Source organism: Chionomys nivalis, chromosome 4 (genome assembly GCF_950005125.1).
Source record: "Chionomys nivalis chromosome 4, mChiNiv1.1, whole genome shotgun sequence".
Classification (NCBI taxonomy): Eukaryota; Metazoa; Chordata; class Mammalia; order Rodentia; family Cricetidae; genus Chionomys; species Chionomys nivalis.
The window spans coordinates 81779920-81797770 of NC_080089.1; the positions used below are offsets into that span (position 1 = coordinate 81779920).

The following is a 17851-nucleotide window of genomic DNA, read 5'->3' on the forward strand; positions in this document are numbered from 1 at the left end:
CCCTCCAGTGTTCCGCTTGTTCGCCCCAGCTACCCCGTAACTGAAATAATCACACAGAAACTATTAATTAAATTACTACTTGGCCCATTAGCTCTAGCTTCTTATTGGCTAACTCTTACATCTTAATTTAGCCCATATCCATTAATCTGTGTATCACCACATCGCAGTGGCTTACTGGGTAAAGTTCCCTCTGGCTCTGGTGGGGCTACATGGCTTCTCTATAACTTCTCCTTCTTTCTCCCAGCATTCAGTTCAGTTTTCCTCACCTGCCTTTATTCTACCTTATCAACAGGCCAAGAAAGTTACTTTATTAATCAATGAAATTCACAGCATACAAAGGAGAATCCCATATCAGGGAACCATTTCCATAAGCCCACTCTTCCATGTCCTCCAGTTCTGTCTTCACAAGCTCTAGGGTTCCTTTGTCAAATTCTTTCTGTGTAATGTCTGAAGTGGATTTTGTTTCACATACTAAACTCTGTCTGAAACAGTGTACCAAGTCAAACAAGAGGCCTGTCGTAAATGAATCCCAGAGATGCATGTACTTCCCTTGCAAATGAGATCTAGATAAACAAACAAGTTACTAAAATAGGGAGCATGATTACAACTGTTCTCCATAACACTCAATGACAAGAGAATTGGATCGATTCAAGTTTGGGAAGCGATGCATGTCTCTAAGATTCATAATCCGTAATTACATAATACAGACTCACAGAAGCTTGCAATGAAGAAGTGTGTTGAGAGTTGTTTACCCTACTGTTTGCCAGATTGTTTCAGAATAGCAGTCAGTATTTGACAAATGTTAGTCTCTTTAGTTTTGAGGAGGAAAGTATACTGTCTATATAACTTGCTAAGAAAATACATGAGGCATCGAAAACTATCAAAATTTTAAAGGAGAAGACAATATAGAATAAAATTCTATAAGCAATAAAACCAATACAATTCAGCTTAAATCTAGTTGCTAATATAGTTATTAGATTTATGGATATTAGGCAAAAGTCATGAAAGGTAAAATACTAACTGCAAAAATGTAAAATCTGTAATATTATAGGCTGGGGAGATGGCTCAGTTGGTAAAGTGCTTAGATTACAAGCATGAGAGTCTGGCTCCTAGAACCTACATTGAAAACTTCAGGTAAGGTGGTTCCTACTTGACGTCCCAGTCCTGGGGAAATAGAGACAGGAGGAACCCTGGAGTTTGCTGTCCAGCCTTGCTTCACTGGTGAACTCCATGCCAATGAGAGACAAAGGAGATGGACAGTACTTCTGATGATGGTAGCGTTGTTTGTCTTCCAGCTTCAAATGCTTATACATACACAGGGATATGCACCCTGCACACACATGTGCGTGCACATACACACAAAATGGAAAAAAGTATCAAATTAGTAGTTTCCAACTCATGAACAAGAAGAAAACCCAAACAGCAGTAATAAATTGGTAATAAATTGGGAGACGAATGACTATTTTTCAGCAAAAGCTAGGAGTGAAAACTGTGTAAAGACAAGGACACAAGAACATATATATTGGATATTTATTTATTTATTTATATACAAGATTTCTCTATGGAGCCCTGGCTGTCCTGGAACTCACTCTATAAAATAGGCTGGCCTCAAATTCAGAGATCTGTCTCCCAAGTGCTAGGACTGAAGGCATGTACCACCATCACGTGGCCACTGGATTTTGAAAAAAATACAAATGTATTTCTTTATAGGAGTCTATCCAAAATTTAAAAAAAACTTACATAAAGTATAAATTGAGGGATGCACAAAAATAGAAAAGAAATGCAAGATAGCCAAGCAGGGGACCAGGCTGCCAGGACTAAAGCAAATGGGAAGTTTTTACATTGGTAAAAAATCACATAGTAATGGTAAGGAGATAGACGCAGACCCCCCACCCCCCCACCCGGAAGCTCCCAGCACAGCTCCTAGAGCTGCTGTGTTTGCTCTCATGGCCATACTTTTGCTCCAGGTCATGATGAGCCAAGCATTGCTGCACCATCCTGGACTGCACCCTTTGCCACACTCTTAGAACAACCTACGGGAAAAGAACATGGAGGCTCCTGCATGTCACCAAGTGGTAGCATTAGTGTCTGGGTTTGGAGGAAGCCCTTGCTACCCACACAACTTGAAAGGCCAGCAAAGTCATATGCTTCTGGCTCTGGCTTCAGTGTATCTTCCTAGCACGCACTTCCCAGTTTGTTACTCTACCCTCACTCCTTAGAAATCCCGGGCCAGGGCACCTGCCCAGTCAAATATTCTACCCCTGACTAGTTAACATGCGTTAACAGGAGAAAGTCTGACTTATCTAGAAATCCAGATGGCATCTCCTAATCCAGTTTTGCATGCAGCGAAGGTGATATTTCATGCTAGTCTGATGTCTGAGTATCTTTCTCAAATGGTTTATGAGCTGAAAAGGACAGAACTATAAGTAACATTCTCCAGACTCTAAAACGGGAGCCACTAACTTTAGTGAAAATACATTAAAGCAAGGTATATGAAGAAATTGACGAAAATCACATTCTGAAACACGGACTTGCCAGATGTGATGGTGTGTGTCTTTGATCCCAGCACTCCAGAGGCAGAGGCAGGTGGATCCCTATGAATTTGGGGCAGCCTGGCTTACATCAGCAGTTCTCAACCTGTGGGTCAGAACCCCTTTGAGGGTTGAATGACACTTTCACAGGGAACACCTAAGACCATCGGAAAACACAAATACTTATATTATGATTCATAACAGTAACAAAATTACAGTTATGAAGTAGCAATGAAAGTGATTTTATGGTTGGTGTCACCATGACATGAGGACCTGTAGAAAAGGGTCTCAGCATTAGGAAGGTTGAGAACCACTGGTTTATGTACTAAGTCTTGACCAGAGCTATGTACAAAGAGAACTGAATATGGGGAATTTGAACAAACAATAATTTAAGTGACAATAACACTGAAATTTGTGCTCTACAAATAAAGCACGTGTATTTATGGAAAACCTACAATTATTGAGGATATGTTAAATCTTAAAATAGAATCCCTATAAATTCCTCAAAATGACAGTTCTGTCATATATATGACAGTTAAATAAAATAGAAAATTAGCAATGCACAATAGCAGTGAGCTAAAAGTTAAAGTTAATCAGAATATCAAATAACTCTAACCCCTTAGACAAAGACAGACAAAGGTGGTTACACTGTATCCAACGCCTCTTGTATACCATCTCACATCCCCTTTTTCACTTGGCCCCAGCCACCTTCCCTGTGGCATGTCCTTCCATGTAGACTACAATCTGTTTCTGCAGGCAGCAGCCCACCTGAGTGGTGAGTTGGGTTCGGTGCTCACACATCCTCCATCTAGAAGAGTAAGAAAGCTAACACCTTCAACCAATTAGCATGGTGATCAGTGGACAGAATTCTTCCCTCTGTCAATTTCAATAAACATTTATTACAGGCTTTAGAATATTCCCATGACACCAAGAGCCATTTAATCCCATGAATATCAATTCACTAATGCATGGATATTTTGGAGTTCTTTTTTTCCGCTTATTCTCCACGGTGTCTCATCTCTACTTTCGGGAAGCCCTTCCACAAGGTCTTGTGTCGAGCTCAATATTTCTATATCCCAGAAACATAAATTGTCAGTATAGTTCTAGAAAGCTGACCCTCTGCATTCTATCAAGAGCCTAATTCTGGAGTCAAAAGGCGATGAGGATTCTTGTGTGGGCAAGTGAACCTCCTCCAGGAACCGCAAGAGGACAGGGGACACTGGCACAGAAGGATGTCTTCTGAACACCAAAGTATTTCACAGAAGAGCAGTGCCACTGCAGAGCAGGTATCAAGACAGAACGTAACTGTTTCTACACCCTGACAGCATAGACATCACAAAATTAAAAATGTTGGAAAGAGAAGAAATTCACAGCCTCATCTACAAAGTTTAAAGTTGAAAGACATCACTTAAAATTGATGAACTAAGTAGCAGAAGCATAATAATATTCCATAGAACAAAGAATAAGAAAGATAATGCTGATCAAAACCTTTTGTTGGTGAAGAGCAAACAGGGAAAAGAATCATGCCAATTGTTAACACCCTGGTTATGGAACTATATATGACTACCCAAAAGAAAGGGAATTAGACACTGAAAAAAAACTTTCTTAATACCAAAAGGTACATATTTAGGCAAAGAAAATTTCACATAATGGAAAAGTATTTTTTTTAACTGCTGACACAAGAGTACATAAAATAGCAGTGTAGAACAAAAATCAAACTTATCTGAATAGCAATAAATGTCAAGTAACTTAATTTATACATTGAAAGTAATTTTGAGGCTGGATCACAAAACAAGGCTAAAAATAAATGTATGCAAATATACTTCACAATAAAAACAGGAGCAAGATCTTAATAGGAAAGGTGAAATTCAACCCTCAAAGCATAAATGATCCATAAAAATAAAGATGCTCTTAAAGCTAATGGCCCAATTCACAGTGAGGATGTAATTATAAATCTTTTCTGCATCAAATAACACTTCAGCATATTGAGTAAAGTAAATCTACAGTGGCTACAATAGAAATAGAAACATCTCTTATTAATACAATCCACCACATTAGTTCTGAATGAACAAGTGCATAATTGTCTTGCTAACCACAAAAAAAAAGCACTTGAAAAACAACTGGACAAGAGCTCTTGGTTAAAATTCTTAAGTAAAATGAGAAAATATATGTATTGTTTAATGTGAGGAAAACTAAATCTATCTCAGATCCAAAGTCAGAGCCACATTTAAAGAGAAAACAATGAGTGCATCCCTAGACTATGCATGATTCAGTTCTATATAGCATTGTGTTCCGTTGCTGGAGAAAGACACTGATGCCATCACCAAGAGAAGCAAATTATCAAATTGTTTATATACCCCCAACCCTCAAAAAATAATTTTTACATATACAAACAGTAGTCATATAAAAGATCCTACAGAAGAAAATCATTTATTTCAATAGCAATAAAAATGAAAATGGGCTTGGAAATATAGCTCAGTGGTAGAACACTCAGTATTCAAAAGACCCTGGGACTCAACCTCAGAAGCCCTTAGCATAAGCTTACCAAGAAATATGTGTGGATTACACAAAAATAATCCAACAAAACCTTAAAACACTATTGAAGTTTATAGAACTAAACAGAACACAGACCATAGTCTCAGATACACAGGGTAACACTACAAAACTATCAACATGGTTTTAATAAAACTATCCCAGGAGCTGGAAAGATGGCTGAGCAGGTAAGAGCACTGGGTGCTCTTTCAGATGACCTGGGTTCCATTTACAGCACCCACATGGTGGCTCACAACCTATTATAACTCAAGTTCCAGGGGATCTGACACCCTCTTCTGGCCTCTATGGGCACTGCACACACATGGTGCACAGACATATATGAAGATAAAACACACACACACGCACAAAAAGTTTAATTATAATTTAAAAATACCTCTAAAGTCTTTTTTTAAATGCTAAACATTTTTTTCTAAGCCTGGGATGAAACTGAGTTTGATTGTCTGACTAGCATGTACAAGGGCCTGGCTTTGATTACCAGCTGCGGAGGGCAATGCATAAATGTTCGCCTAGGTATACCACAATGTACAAAACATGCTGCCTTTTATTTACTAAAGACAAAAATCCACATTGCCTCCATTTGCTTATGTTATGGAAATATTCCTAGGAAATCAACAGGAAGACTTTTGTTGTGGATAGGGGCGTTTCTGACTCAGATTGGGGATTGTGAAGAAAATCAAGAACTAACTGTGTCTTTCCATGTCCTCTTGACTTACACACCATAGACTACACTACCTTGGCAAATAGGGTTTTTTAAGAAGGTGAAATAGTGATGTCTGTGACGTTGACATGGGGAAGGGGATCATCAGACAAGTCACAACGCCAGGAAATAAACAGCCATGGACCCTCAGAACAGTTCTTCAGATGGGCTGGCAGAACTAAAGGTTGATGTCATCTTATTTGCCTATCTGCCAATGGTGGGCTTCTGCAGTAGCTACCAGGGAAACTATTTCAATTGTCTTCAATCCCATTTGTAAAATTTAACACGGGCAAGCAATTAGAAATCAAAGCCCTTTCAGAATAAAAACAAATGCCTTTTCTTCCTAAAAATCTTCAAAAAATCAAGCTCCTCTCCCATTACTAGATGGATGGAGTAATGGGAGGGGGATGACTTCATTAACTGTATAATTCAGATGCCTTTGAAACTTTGAGTAAAAATGAGAAATTCTTGGTAAGGAAACCCTTTCAAAGGTAGAAGCTAATAGGTAGAATGATCTCAGTGTTATTACAGCCCTGTTTTAACGCACGTGTTTTACACACTAAGCAACCTTGTGCCGATCCCTGAGTATAAACGCCATCCGTGTGTAACAAAGCCCTAAATCAACATCTCTACTGTAGACTTGCCTTCTGTCTGCTGCTCTCATATGTCTGTATGCATGTTCAGCAACTCAACACACTTAAGAAAGAGCTAGAAGAAGCCAGGGATAGTGGCACATGATGTCAGCACAAAGAGTCAGGGGAAGACGGTCAAGAGTTCAAGGCCAGCTTCAGCCACTTGAAAGATCTTGACTTAAACAAAGCAAAATGGACAAAAAAAAAAACAAAACAAAAAACAAAACAAAACAAAAAAAAAACAAAACCAAAAACCGGTGAATTAAAATGAAGCTACCTGTCATTTCCTCTCAGATCTATTCTTATAGGCCTCCTGGCAGCCCCTGCCACTGCCACCTCCTCAGTTCCTGCAGGCTTCTCTCTCCCTCTCCCTCATTCAATTGATTACCGAAAGCTGTCAATGCTGTCTCATAAATAACTCCACTATTCATTTGTGGAGTGGATTCCCACTGACTCTTTCATTACATCTTATCTGCAATTCCTGAGTTGTGCAATCCATCTTATGCATTAGTATGGAACTGATGGCTCCAAAATGAAAATCGATGTCATAGTCACATTTAAAATTCCTCCTACAGTTTCTAGCAATCGCATTATATACAATAGAAGCCCTGAAAGCACTTGTTAAACAAATAAACACATTAACAGATGCATCATAGACAAGGACTAGACACAGATGCTGACATTTTCATATTAATTAGCCATAAATAATTGTTAGAACACCACCCAAATAAAATTATTTGCCAGCCCTTAACCTCAAAATAAAATAAAATAAAAGCTGGTCATATGAAATCAATTACTATAGAAGAATTTCTACTTTTCAAGCTTCTTGATTTTATTTTACTAAATCAGCCAGGGACCATGATTGCAATTTGTTTGAAATTTTGAAATCAAATGCAACAGTAAATAATAACAATCATAATAACCGCAGTGGGATTTCTGCAGAGCTACACACACAATGGAGATAGAGTCTCCCAGCGGTTATTTAAATTCAGAATTCTTTCAGCTTCAAATCCATGGACACTGAGCTCTCCCTAAAATAGACGACTAATTCTCAGCCGCTAAATTATTATTCCAAACACAATCTTTGTGCACATACCTAAATACATCTCTGTGATGCTGAAAGCACTCGGAGTTGGATAGCACTCATCTTGCTGTAAATTCAAATGCAACCTGACCTGTATTTCTATGAATGATAAAAATGCTACTTGCGCAATCTAGCTTGTGCAGTTAATCAAGAGAATTGTGTCTTTAAGAGTATCCTAGCAACATGCCTGCAGCTAAGAAACACCCAACTGACACTGCTCATGGATTTAATTATGCCGCTGGACTCCATCAAACTTTCTAGTTAATCGAAAGGATACTTAAAAACAGAAACAGAATGCCGGGCGGTGGTGGCGCACGCCTTTAATCCCAGCACTTGGGAGGCAGAGGCAGGTGGATCTCTGTGAGTTCGAGGCCAGCCTGGTCTACAAGGGAGTTCCAGGACAGGCTCCAAAAACCACAGAGAAACCCTGTCTCGAAAAACCAAAAAAAAAAAAAAAAAAAAAAAAAAAAACAGACACAGAAATTAAGCTACACCCGAAATGAGAATGGCTGGGGAAGAGGAGAAGGAGAACAGCAAGAGTCAACAAGGTCACCAGAACGTGTTTCTGAGCAGGCAGAACAGCAAGAGAGGGGAACAAAGTTCCGAGTCCGGTACGGGACCAGAACTAATATATTAATTACTAAAGAGACTGCTAGTCCCCAGGCAAAAATTGTACTGGGGTAATCACAGTTTAGAAATACGTTCCAAACTTGGAACTGTATTACAGTTTCACTAGCCTGCGCAATATACATTTTCTGGAGCCTGTACCGGGAGAAAAAACTTGGGACACATCAGAAACCGCCGGGAGTCATTGCCACTATTGCCACACCTCATCTCTATTGTCAGTGGTTTGTTTAACACAGCTCCATATTTGGTACAATAACAAATCCCATGTAAACATATTTCACAAAAACAGTTCTGTTGAAAATGAAATGGTTTGTTTGGTTGGTTTTGTAGTAAGCTGGGATGCCAATGAAAGACATGGAGATTTGCATTGCAAACAAAATCTTAACTCATAAAAACCTAATGGACATTGACCATAAATAACACGTATTATTCCCAGGTACTGAAGAATGCATAAGAATTCAAATACTTAGCTCTGTTTTATTTTTACTTAAACCACCTCCTGCATACAAACTAATCCTTTAGATAACTTTAGTATGTAAGACTCATTCACAAGTTTTTAGTTGGATCATTAAACACACGTACATACACACACACACACACACACACCAGCTTTCTAAGCTTTCAAAAAACTTAAAATTTTAAGAGACCAGTTACTAAAGTAATTGTATGTTCACACAGAATGTCAAACTTAAGTCACTGATTAGTCCTTTTTGAGAGAATACTATACATTTTCAAGTTTTTTTCTGGAAATCTGGGGATGATTGCCGCACACTGTGGCCCCCGTCAGCACTCTCTACGCTAGAATCCAGTTCAAGCTTCGGGCAAGGGGCTGGAGGTCGAGGAAACACAAAGAGACAGACCGACACAGGGATCTCTAATCGCTGGTACAAAAGCCCTTCTTTAATAGCACCATGGAGGCTTAATTACCCTGCAGTCAATAGCCAACAGGTGAAAATCCCATCCTCTAATCCTCTAGGCTAGGCACAGCTTCTAGTAACTTCAATTAGAAGGCTCTAGACAGGGAAGAGCAGCTGAAGGCCAGGACTCAATTGGTCCCAACAGATCATAGGATATAAGAGAAATGTCATATGAACTGCCCAGTTGTTCTAATAAAACTCCTTTCCTTCCTTCCTTCCTTCCTTCCTTCCTTCCTTCCTTCCTTCCTCCCTCCCTCCCTCCCTCCCTCCCTCCCTCCCTCCCTCCCTCCCTCCCTCCTCTCTCTCTCTCTCTCTCTCTCTCTCTCTCTCTCTCTCTCTCTCTTTCTTTCTTTCTTTCTTTCTTTCTTCTTCTTTCCTTTATTTAACTAGTTCAAATTTTCTTACCCACTAGCCAAAAGACTGACAGTGACAGACCACAACCAGCTGAAGCCATTACAAAGATAATAACTTCTGGGCTGGGGAGATAGCTCAGCAGGTAAAAACCTTGCTATATACACCTGGTGATCTGAGTTTGGCTCTCTAGAACCCACATAAAGTCTGGGTGCAACAATGTGAGTGTCTGTGATCTTGGGGTACAGAGACAGAGAAAAGGGAATCTCCAGAAGCTACAAGGTCAGATAGCATGGCTAACCTCAGCAAAGAGACTATGTCTCAAAAGCCAGGACCATTACCCTAAGTATATTAGCTTGGGTGTGTCCTTATCTACAGCCATGAACATCACCTTCACACACACACACACACACACACAAAGATAGTTTACTTCTAGGGAACATGTAAGCAGAGATTGCTCTTTTGTTCCTGGCCACCCAGATCTGAATAATCACACAGAAACTATATTAATTTCAACACTACTTGGCCTACTAGCTCAGGCTTATTAAGCAACTCTTACATCTTAATTTAACCCATTTCTACTAATCTATGTAACACTATGAGACTGTGGCCTACTGGTAAGGTTCTGGTGGTATTCTTCTCCTTTGGCAGCTACATGTTGTCTCCCTGACTCTGTCTTCTCTCTATCTATCCCTTCCAGTCTGGCTATATTCTGTCCTGTCATAGGCCGAAGCATCTTTTTTCATTAGCCAATAAAAGCAACACATAAAGAGAAGGATATCCCACATCAGGAACATGTAGTATGACTCCACATCTCCCTTTGTACCAGCTCCAAGCACTAGATTGGAGTCTGCAACACACTACGGTCATTCCTGTACATAAAACACCCCCTTTCCCTTTGCTTTCCCTAAAAAGGGGTTCTCAAACTCCAGCAGTATCAGGATGCCCTGGAGTACTCATATAATCCAGATGAACTTCGAGGCTATCTCTACACAGTGGGTTTGTAACAGATTTATCACTAGTTTCCAAGCGCTGCAGTGGTTCTGGGGGAATGGGGGATACTTTGAAAATTACTGCCTTCAAGTTCTTCAAGCATAAAGCAGATGAATTTAAATGTTGCTCAGTTTGTCCAAGAGGAAAACAATGGTCTTGTCGTGAGAAATGATGTCCTGCCTAGGATGAGGGATGCACTGTGCCTACAGTAAACTAGACTTGAGGCTCATGGACCTCACTGTTCTACACAAATGCCCTGGTCACTGTTTTCCTGGTCAGTGCTTTTTGGATCTATTAATTCTACATATGAGGGTTTGAACTCATTATTTGAAGGAGTCATGTCCCACTACCACCACCATGACCAGCAACAACTGCTTAGGAGAATAAATATTACCCATGTCATATAGATTAGAGGCTTATAATGTAGTTAAGATTTTTAGAAATTATAAAGAAGGAAAAAATGTTTCTAGACAAATCCGCATCCATGCTTGTATATGAACTCTGATTCCCTATATCAGGGTAAAAATTGGACATTAACATCCTGTTACACAGATTATATGAAAAATGTGTCTAGCCAGAATCAACTGGTGAAGACATAGAGTTTTCTTCAAACCTGGAATTCAGGGCATCCCAAACACTGCTGGCTGGCTGGCTTTCTCTAGAACCTTTGTCCTCTGAGAGCATACAGAGTCTTGGTTCCAGGTTTCTCCATGAGTTCAGCAGTAAAGCAAAGCTCTGTGCAAACTTGCTTTTGACTGGCTGCTGCTTCACAGAAACAGCAAATGTGCTCTGTGGAGAACTGCAGCCTCTGCATGCAACATGGAAGAGGAGAGTCATTGCAGCTGAAGGTGGCCACGAACACGTCTAGCTTCTTAAATGTCCATAATGACACATCTCAACTGTTTAAAAATATTTGGAGGGAGATAATTTTGTGTGTGTCTGAGTGTAGTGTGTGCATTCATTCATGTTACTGTGTACTTACATGTGCATGTGTATTTGTGTGCATGTGTGTGTGTGTGTGTGTAAGCTAGAGATCGACATAAAGTGGCTTCCTTGACCATTCTCAGTCTTAACTCCTGAAGCAAGGTCTTTGTCCGAACCTAGCAAGCTTGCCCCAGTGGTCCCTTCTCTCCACCTTCTGAGCACAGAGATGACAGACAACCACTTTGCTTTTTCTGTTTAGATATCTCCCCAGCCCAAAGCAGACAACACTATCCTTCTTAGGATGATGCTTTATCCTATTATTTTCTTCTCTTAAAAATGTACTGCTTCAGTTGATTCCTGTAACATGTAAACCCATGATCAGTCCCATTTCACATGAGGAGCTTAAAAGACAGATTATTTAACAAAAATTACAATTTGTAAGCACTCAAGTCTAACCTATTTCCTGACCTCAAAGGCAAATGTTTTTCTCTCCTATTTTGACTTCTAATTTTTATTTTGTGTTACGAACAGGCTGAATATATTCATGTATATAGAGACACACATCAGAAATAAACCATTAAAAATTTTCAAATAAAAACGTTTTTTATTCTTGAAGAATGCAATACACACATACAAGGCATTTGACCACATTTGTCCTTCCGCTCCCTCCCAACCCTTCTCAGATCCACCCCTTCCCAACTTCATTTCTAGAAAATGTTAACTCCAGTCCATATACTCATGGGTGTTGGGTTAGGCCAACCACTGGATCAGACTCAACCTACCAGAGGCCACACTCTTAAAAACAAAAAAGCAAGCAAGCAAACAAGTAACTCTCTCCCCAGCTGCCACCCAGTGTCTAAACTTCCTTCATCAGTGGAAGCATGCCTTCCCATTCATGCAAACCTGACATTTTCTGACCAGAGCAAGTACAGGGAGTCCACCCCTCCCTGAACAGGGCAACCAGCACAGAGGGTGGACATATTGTAGTATAACATGGACCAGTGACACTTCCGCCTGTTCGTAGGAGATTTAGGGAGATAGTGACAGCTTGGAGTAATCATGAAAGCTTGAAGCTCCCAACTCAATATTCTTACTGAAAGATTACCTGAGAATAAGAGACAGCAAAAGCAATTGATTGTGTGTAAGCTGTATGTGTAGAGCACAGACACACTGATGCACAACTGGATTTTTTTGTTGTTTGGTTGGTTTGGTTTCTTATGTTGTGAGTATTGAGTGCAATATTCCACCTTTGAAATCTGGGTATACGTTGTAACATGTTATATTTGCCTTGATTCTAGAAAAGGGAGCCATGATGGATAAAGTATCAGCTACTCAGGAAAAGTTCTTGGGGGAAATAACAAGGCAAAGGCCACAAAAGTATTAACTGCCATGTCTGGCATTTAGAAAACATGCCCATCTTACAAAAAGCAATCTACGGATTCAATGAAATGCCCAGAAAAATTCTTCACAGACCTCAAAAGAACAATACTGAATTTCATATTGAAAAATAAAAAACCAGGATAGTCAAAATAATCCTGTACAATAAAAGAACTTCTGGACATCACAATACCTGACTTCAAACTCTACTACAGACTTCAAACTCTACTGAAAACAGCCTGATATTGTGGCATAAAAACAGACAGAAGGATCAATGGAAATGAATCAAAGACCCAGATATCAATCCACACACCTACAAACAACTGATTTTCGACAAAGAAGTAAAAAATATAAAATAGAAAGCATATTCAGCAAATGGTGCTGGCATAACTGGATATCAACATCTAGAAAAATGAAAATAGATCCATTTCTATCACCACGCACAAAACTCAAGTCCAAATGAATGAAAGACCTCAACATGAAGTCAACCACACTGAACCGCATAGAAGAGAAAGTAGGAAGTACACTTGAACGCATTGGCACAGGAGACCAATTCCTAAATATAACCCCAATAGCATAGACACTGAGAGCAATAACTAATAAATGGGACCTCCTGAAACTGAGACGCTTCTGTAAAGCAAAGGACATGGTCAACAAGACAAGATGGCAGCTTACAGAATGGTTAAAGATCTTCACCAACTCCACATCAGACAGAGATCTTATATCCAAAATAGACATTAACTCAAGAAAACTGGTCATCAAAAAAACAAATAATCCAATAAAAAATGGGGTACAGACCTAAACAAAGAACTCTCAACAGAGGAACCTAAAATGGCTGAAAGACACTTAAGAAAATGTTCAACATCCTTAGTCATCAGAGAAATGCAAATCAAAACAACTCTGAGATTCCATCTTATACCTTTAAGAATGGCCAAAATCAAAAACACTGATGACAACTTATGCAGGAAAGGTTGTGGGGTAAAGGGAACACTTCTACATTGCTGGTGAGAATGCAAGCTGGTACAGCCCCTTTGGATGTCAGTGTGGCGATTTCTCAGAAAATTAGGAAACAACCTTCCCCAAGACCCAGTAATACCACTTTTGGGTATACACCCAAAGGATGCTCAATCGTGCCACAAAGACATGTGCTCAACTATGTTCATAACAGCATTGTTTGTCATAGCCAGAAACTGGAAACAACCTAAATGCCCATCAACCAAAAAATAGATAAGGAAAATGTGGCACATTTACACAATGGAGTATTACACAGCAGGAAAAAAATGACATCTCGAAATTGGCAGGCAAATGAATGGATCTAGAAAACATCATATTGAGTGAGGTAACCAGACCCAGAAAGACAATTAGTACATGTACTCACTCACAAGTGGTTTATAAACATAAAGAAAACCAGCCCACAAATTACAATCCCAGAGAACCTAGATAACAATGAGGACCCTAAGACAGACATACAAAGATCTAATGTATCTACATGGGAAGTAGAAAAAGACAAGATCTCCTGAGCAAATTGGGAGCATGGGGATCATGGGAGAGGGCTGAAGGGGAGAGGAGATGTAGGGAGGGGAGAAGAGAAAAATGTAGAGCTCAATAAAAATTAAAAAAAAAAAAAGAATGGCTAAGATCAAAAACACTGATGACAACTTATGCTGGAGAGGATGTGGGGTAAAGGAAACACTCCTGCATCGCTGGTGGGAGTGCAAACTTCAATTATTCCCTGAAAGTCATAATTAGCTATCATAACAACAGCTGTTTATCAGGCGCTGATAATGTGCTGGGCACTTGGCAGAGCACCAGCCTCAGGATTTTACTCACCTGTACCCACCACAAGGGCCACAGCAGACCACTAGGAGCTGAGGAAGCCACAGCACACCACACAAGGAGCCAGATAAGGGCAGTGTCTGTGAGTGAGTTTCTACCCACCTAATACAGGCAGGGCACCCTCAGTGAGGCGAGCACTTTTGATTCTTTTTTAGATGGACTTTAACGCGAGAAGGTATGCACTGTGAAGCTGAGACAAAGGTTCCACAGGTATTCCACCAAGTTACGGTCATTTCTTTACTTCTAAAGCATTCGCGTCATCACTAGGATGCGCATTTCCCTTCCGTGTGTCCTAGCCAGCCAGGGACACCAGTTTAGACTAAGAAATGAAGATGATCAGGAAGCACTGGGTCAGCCAGGAAACAGGCCCGTGTTTACGATTTGGTTTAACCCTCCCTGCCTGCACGCCTCTGTATTACCATGTGAAATGTGTGTCATTGCAACAGCTATTAAGGTGGAAAAAATTAATTGGAACTACAATTATCTGATGAGACTGGAACACTGTCTATCCTGAATTAGTACAAATTCTGGGCTTCAACCAAAACCACTAAACAACATAACATGCAGATGAGGGAGCAAGACGGTACCAATCCTGCTTCCACTGAATACCTCCTAACTATAAAATGTCGTTCAAAGAAAGAGTCATGGAGTGTTTTAAATGTTTATTAGTAAGAGTTCTGAGTACAAAGAAAATCAACTTGACATTTAGAAAAAACTGATTGGCTCTCTAAGTTCTGCACATTTTAATATCCAGTTCTAACACTAAACATCATAATGCTTTTAAACTTTTAACTTAATTTGCCTTAATTTTAATAATCCTTTGCTCATTGGGTTAAATAGACTTTCAGGACATAAATCTAATTAAAGTAATGAATAAAATTTTTCTGAAAAAGTTTTTTAAAAACTATAAAATTAGAATTCTTCAGTAGAAAACTTACGGCCACAAACAAAATTAACATTACATAATGTTTGATCAAGAACTGTATCACAAATAACACGTTTACATATATTACAGTGATTTGCAATATAGTAAATGCTTACTCACAGAAGATCTAAAATCCTCCTTGAGAGAAGCTTTAACATATTATGTAGTACTTTAAGGAGAGTCTGTTCCCAATAAATGACGAGAAGCTGGTCCAGTAGGTGACAGGCAGTGCAGCCGGGAATGAGAGGCCTAACCAGGTAAAGACTTACCAAATATTAAGCAGTGTTCCCAAGTCAGCATTCAGAAGAACCCCAGATACCATGGGAACTCCCGCCCCTAGTCAGCATGAACGCCTGGACGACCATACGACCCACGCCATGAACAAATGATCACACTGCTCCGTCACTCAGTTACACACAGTGTTTCTCCTTGGCTGATCTAGCACTGCTGCCGCAGAGCAGGCCTGTTCAGCATCCGCCTCTGCATCTGTCTTGAACTAAGTGTAAGGAAACCGTGCCTTTCTACAGAAGATTATCGCGTCCATTCTGCGTGGCAGGTGCCCTGATGCTAAACACTTCTACCCACGGTGGCATCAACATCAGTCCTGTAAACCCAAGACTATCACACTTCTGTCTGCTGAGTTTGAGGACAAGTTCAAATCTTAAAATTATTTATTAAAATTTCCAAAACCAGGACTCTGGAAACATAATTAAGCTGAAAATCATTCTGTGTTGTACTGACATTTCTTCTCCTTGCTGTGTTTGGTAGGGAATCTTCCAGCAGCCACCAGAGTTAGAGTGTACAAAAGGAGAGGAGTGACACTGTGCCTAAGCCTCCTGGAGCCACACGGGGCACGGCGTAGGACAAAAATGCCTTCCGTGACCCATCTAAGTGGCCAGCCGAACAGTACTGAGTGTTTTAGGCTCCCCAGTGCATACCTCGGTAAATACCCCAAATTCCAGAGGAAGTACCAAGGTTGTTGCCATCACTACTCGGGAGTAGCTTGGCTTTGTCACCTCAAACTAGGGTACAGCTTCCAAGTCCCATTGCTCTTTGCTAACTGGGGTCTTCACTGGAGACCTTAATTTCCATTTAACCATCAGTGGGAAGACAATACTTAGGCTCAGTGAGATTCGATCAAAAATCAACAGAGGTAAAAGTAGGAAATGAGAAAGATTCTAGTGAAGTAAAACTTCCCACAGGGCCAGCTCAGTAAGTGAGACCAGTTGTAAAAACAGAAAAAAAGGAAGCAGCAACTCTCCTTTCAGTTCATTTCAAAATAAAACAGCATTCTTAGCAACATGGTCACGTGGTATGGCGCTATTTGTTCAATTGTGCCGTATTTAGTTGCTAAGAACTACTCCTTAATAAGTCTATTTTACCAGTAGAAATTTAAGTTTTTATAATAAATACTGTATTAAAATACTTTAATATTTACAATTTAAAAAATATATACACATATACTCTGTGCGCTCCAATCAGTCATCTGAGTGTGACCTCTTCAATGTCCTCGTCAACAGAGTCAACAGCTGTGACTGTTGGCTTATTGCTTGTGTGCTTCAGCCGCTGTCTGTTGGGATTAAAACTTCTTCCTTCACTGAGGAAAAAGTCTTCATCTTCATCATCAGGCTCCTGAACTCTGCTGCTTTTGTCCCCAGAGGGGAAATTAAGAGGGTCAAAGTCTCCTCTGCTGGCAGCCAGAAAATGTGTCTTACCGCTCTTGGAAGAAACGGTGGTGCTGCTGGTGCTGGGGCCAAACAGCTCCTCCATTAGGTTCGCTTTTTTCTCCCTTCTCAAAATTAAATCTACACTGTTTTTACCTAGGCTTTCTAAACTGTTATTTTGAAAATCTAAAAGGTTACTTTTTTGGCTAAGTGGATTTGACTTCCCTGACATTTTTGCAAATGAAGGCACATAGCCACCAAATGCAAACTCATCTGGAGGGGCTGGACTTCGAATTAGTCCCGGACTCCGAATCGGTCCTGGACTCTGGCCTTCTCCTCTGGGAGTTAAAAAACTCATGTCTGACAAGTGATGTCCATTGAATGATCTGTCTGAAGACTCGGAGAATGTGTATGATTTGGGGCTTCTGTCTGGGGAATGCAATTTTGATTCAAAGTTAGGTAGCAATGGCAAAGGGGGCCGGTTGAGGTTCTGAGGTTCTTGGAGTTCTCTGTTGATCTCGTTCAGTTTGGCAAGAAGCATTTCTGTCTTTAGTCTTTCTGCCTCATCTTCGAGTTTATCAGCATTCTGAATTTGATACATTTCTCCTTGAAACCTTCCAGTCTCCAGTGCTGGCTTCTCTGTTTTTCCTAGTAAAGATGTCTTACCTTTCATTTTATCAAATTCTTCTCTTTCCCATTCTGTATAAAATGAAATTTAAAGACAGGAATTTTATAGCAGT

General features: G+C 40.0%; 1 protein-coding gene across 3 annotated transcripts in view; it reads right to left on the reverse strand.

The window, feature by feature from the left end:
- Nucleotides 1-15171: 15171 nt before the first annotated feature.
- Nucleotides 15172-17851, reverse strand: part of Lca5 (lebercilin LCA5) — a 46648-nt gene continuing 43968 nt past the window's right edge. For all 3 annotated transcript variants that reach the window (XM_057769004.1, XM_057769005.1, XM_057769002.1), the window contains one exon: nt 15172-17810. In XM_057769004.1, the coding sequence (XP_057624987.1) occupies nt 16930-17810 (881 nt within the window). In that variant the 3' untranslated portion in view covers nt 15172-16929. The remainder of the gene's footprint in view (nt 17811-17851) is intronic.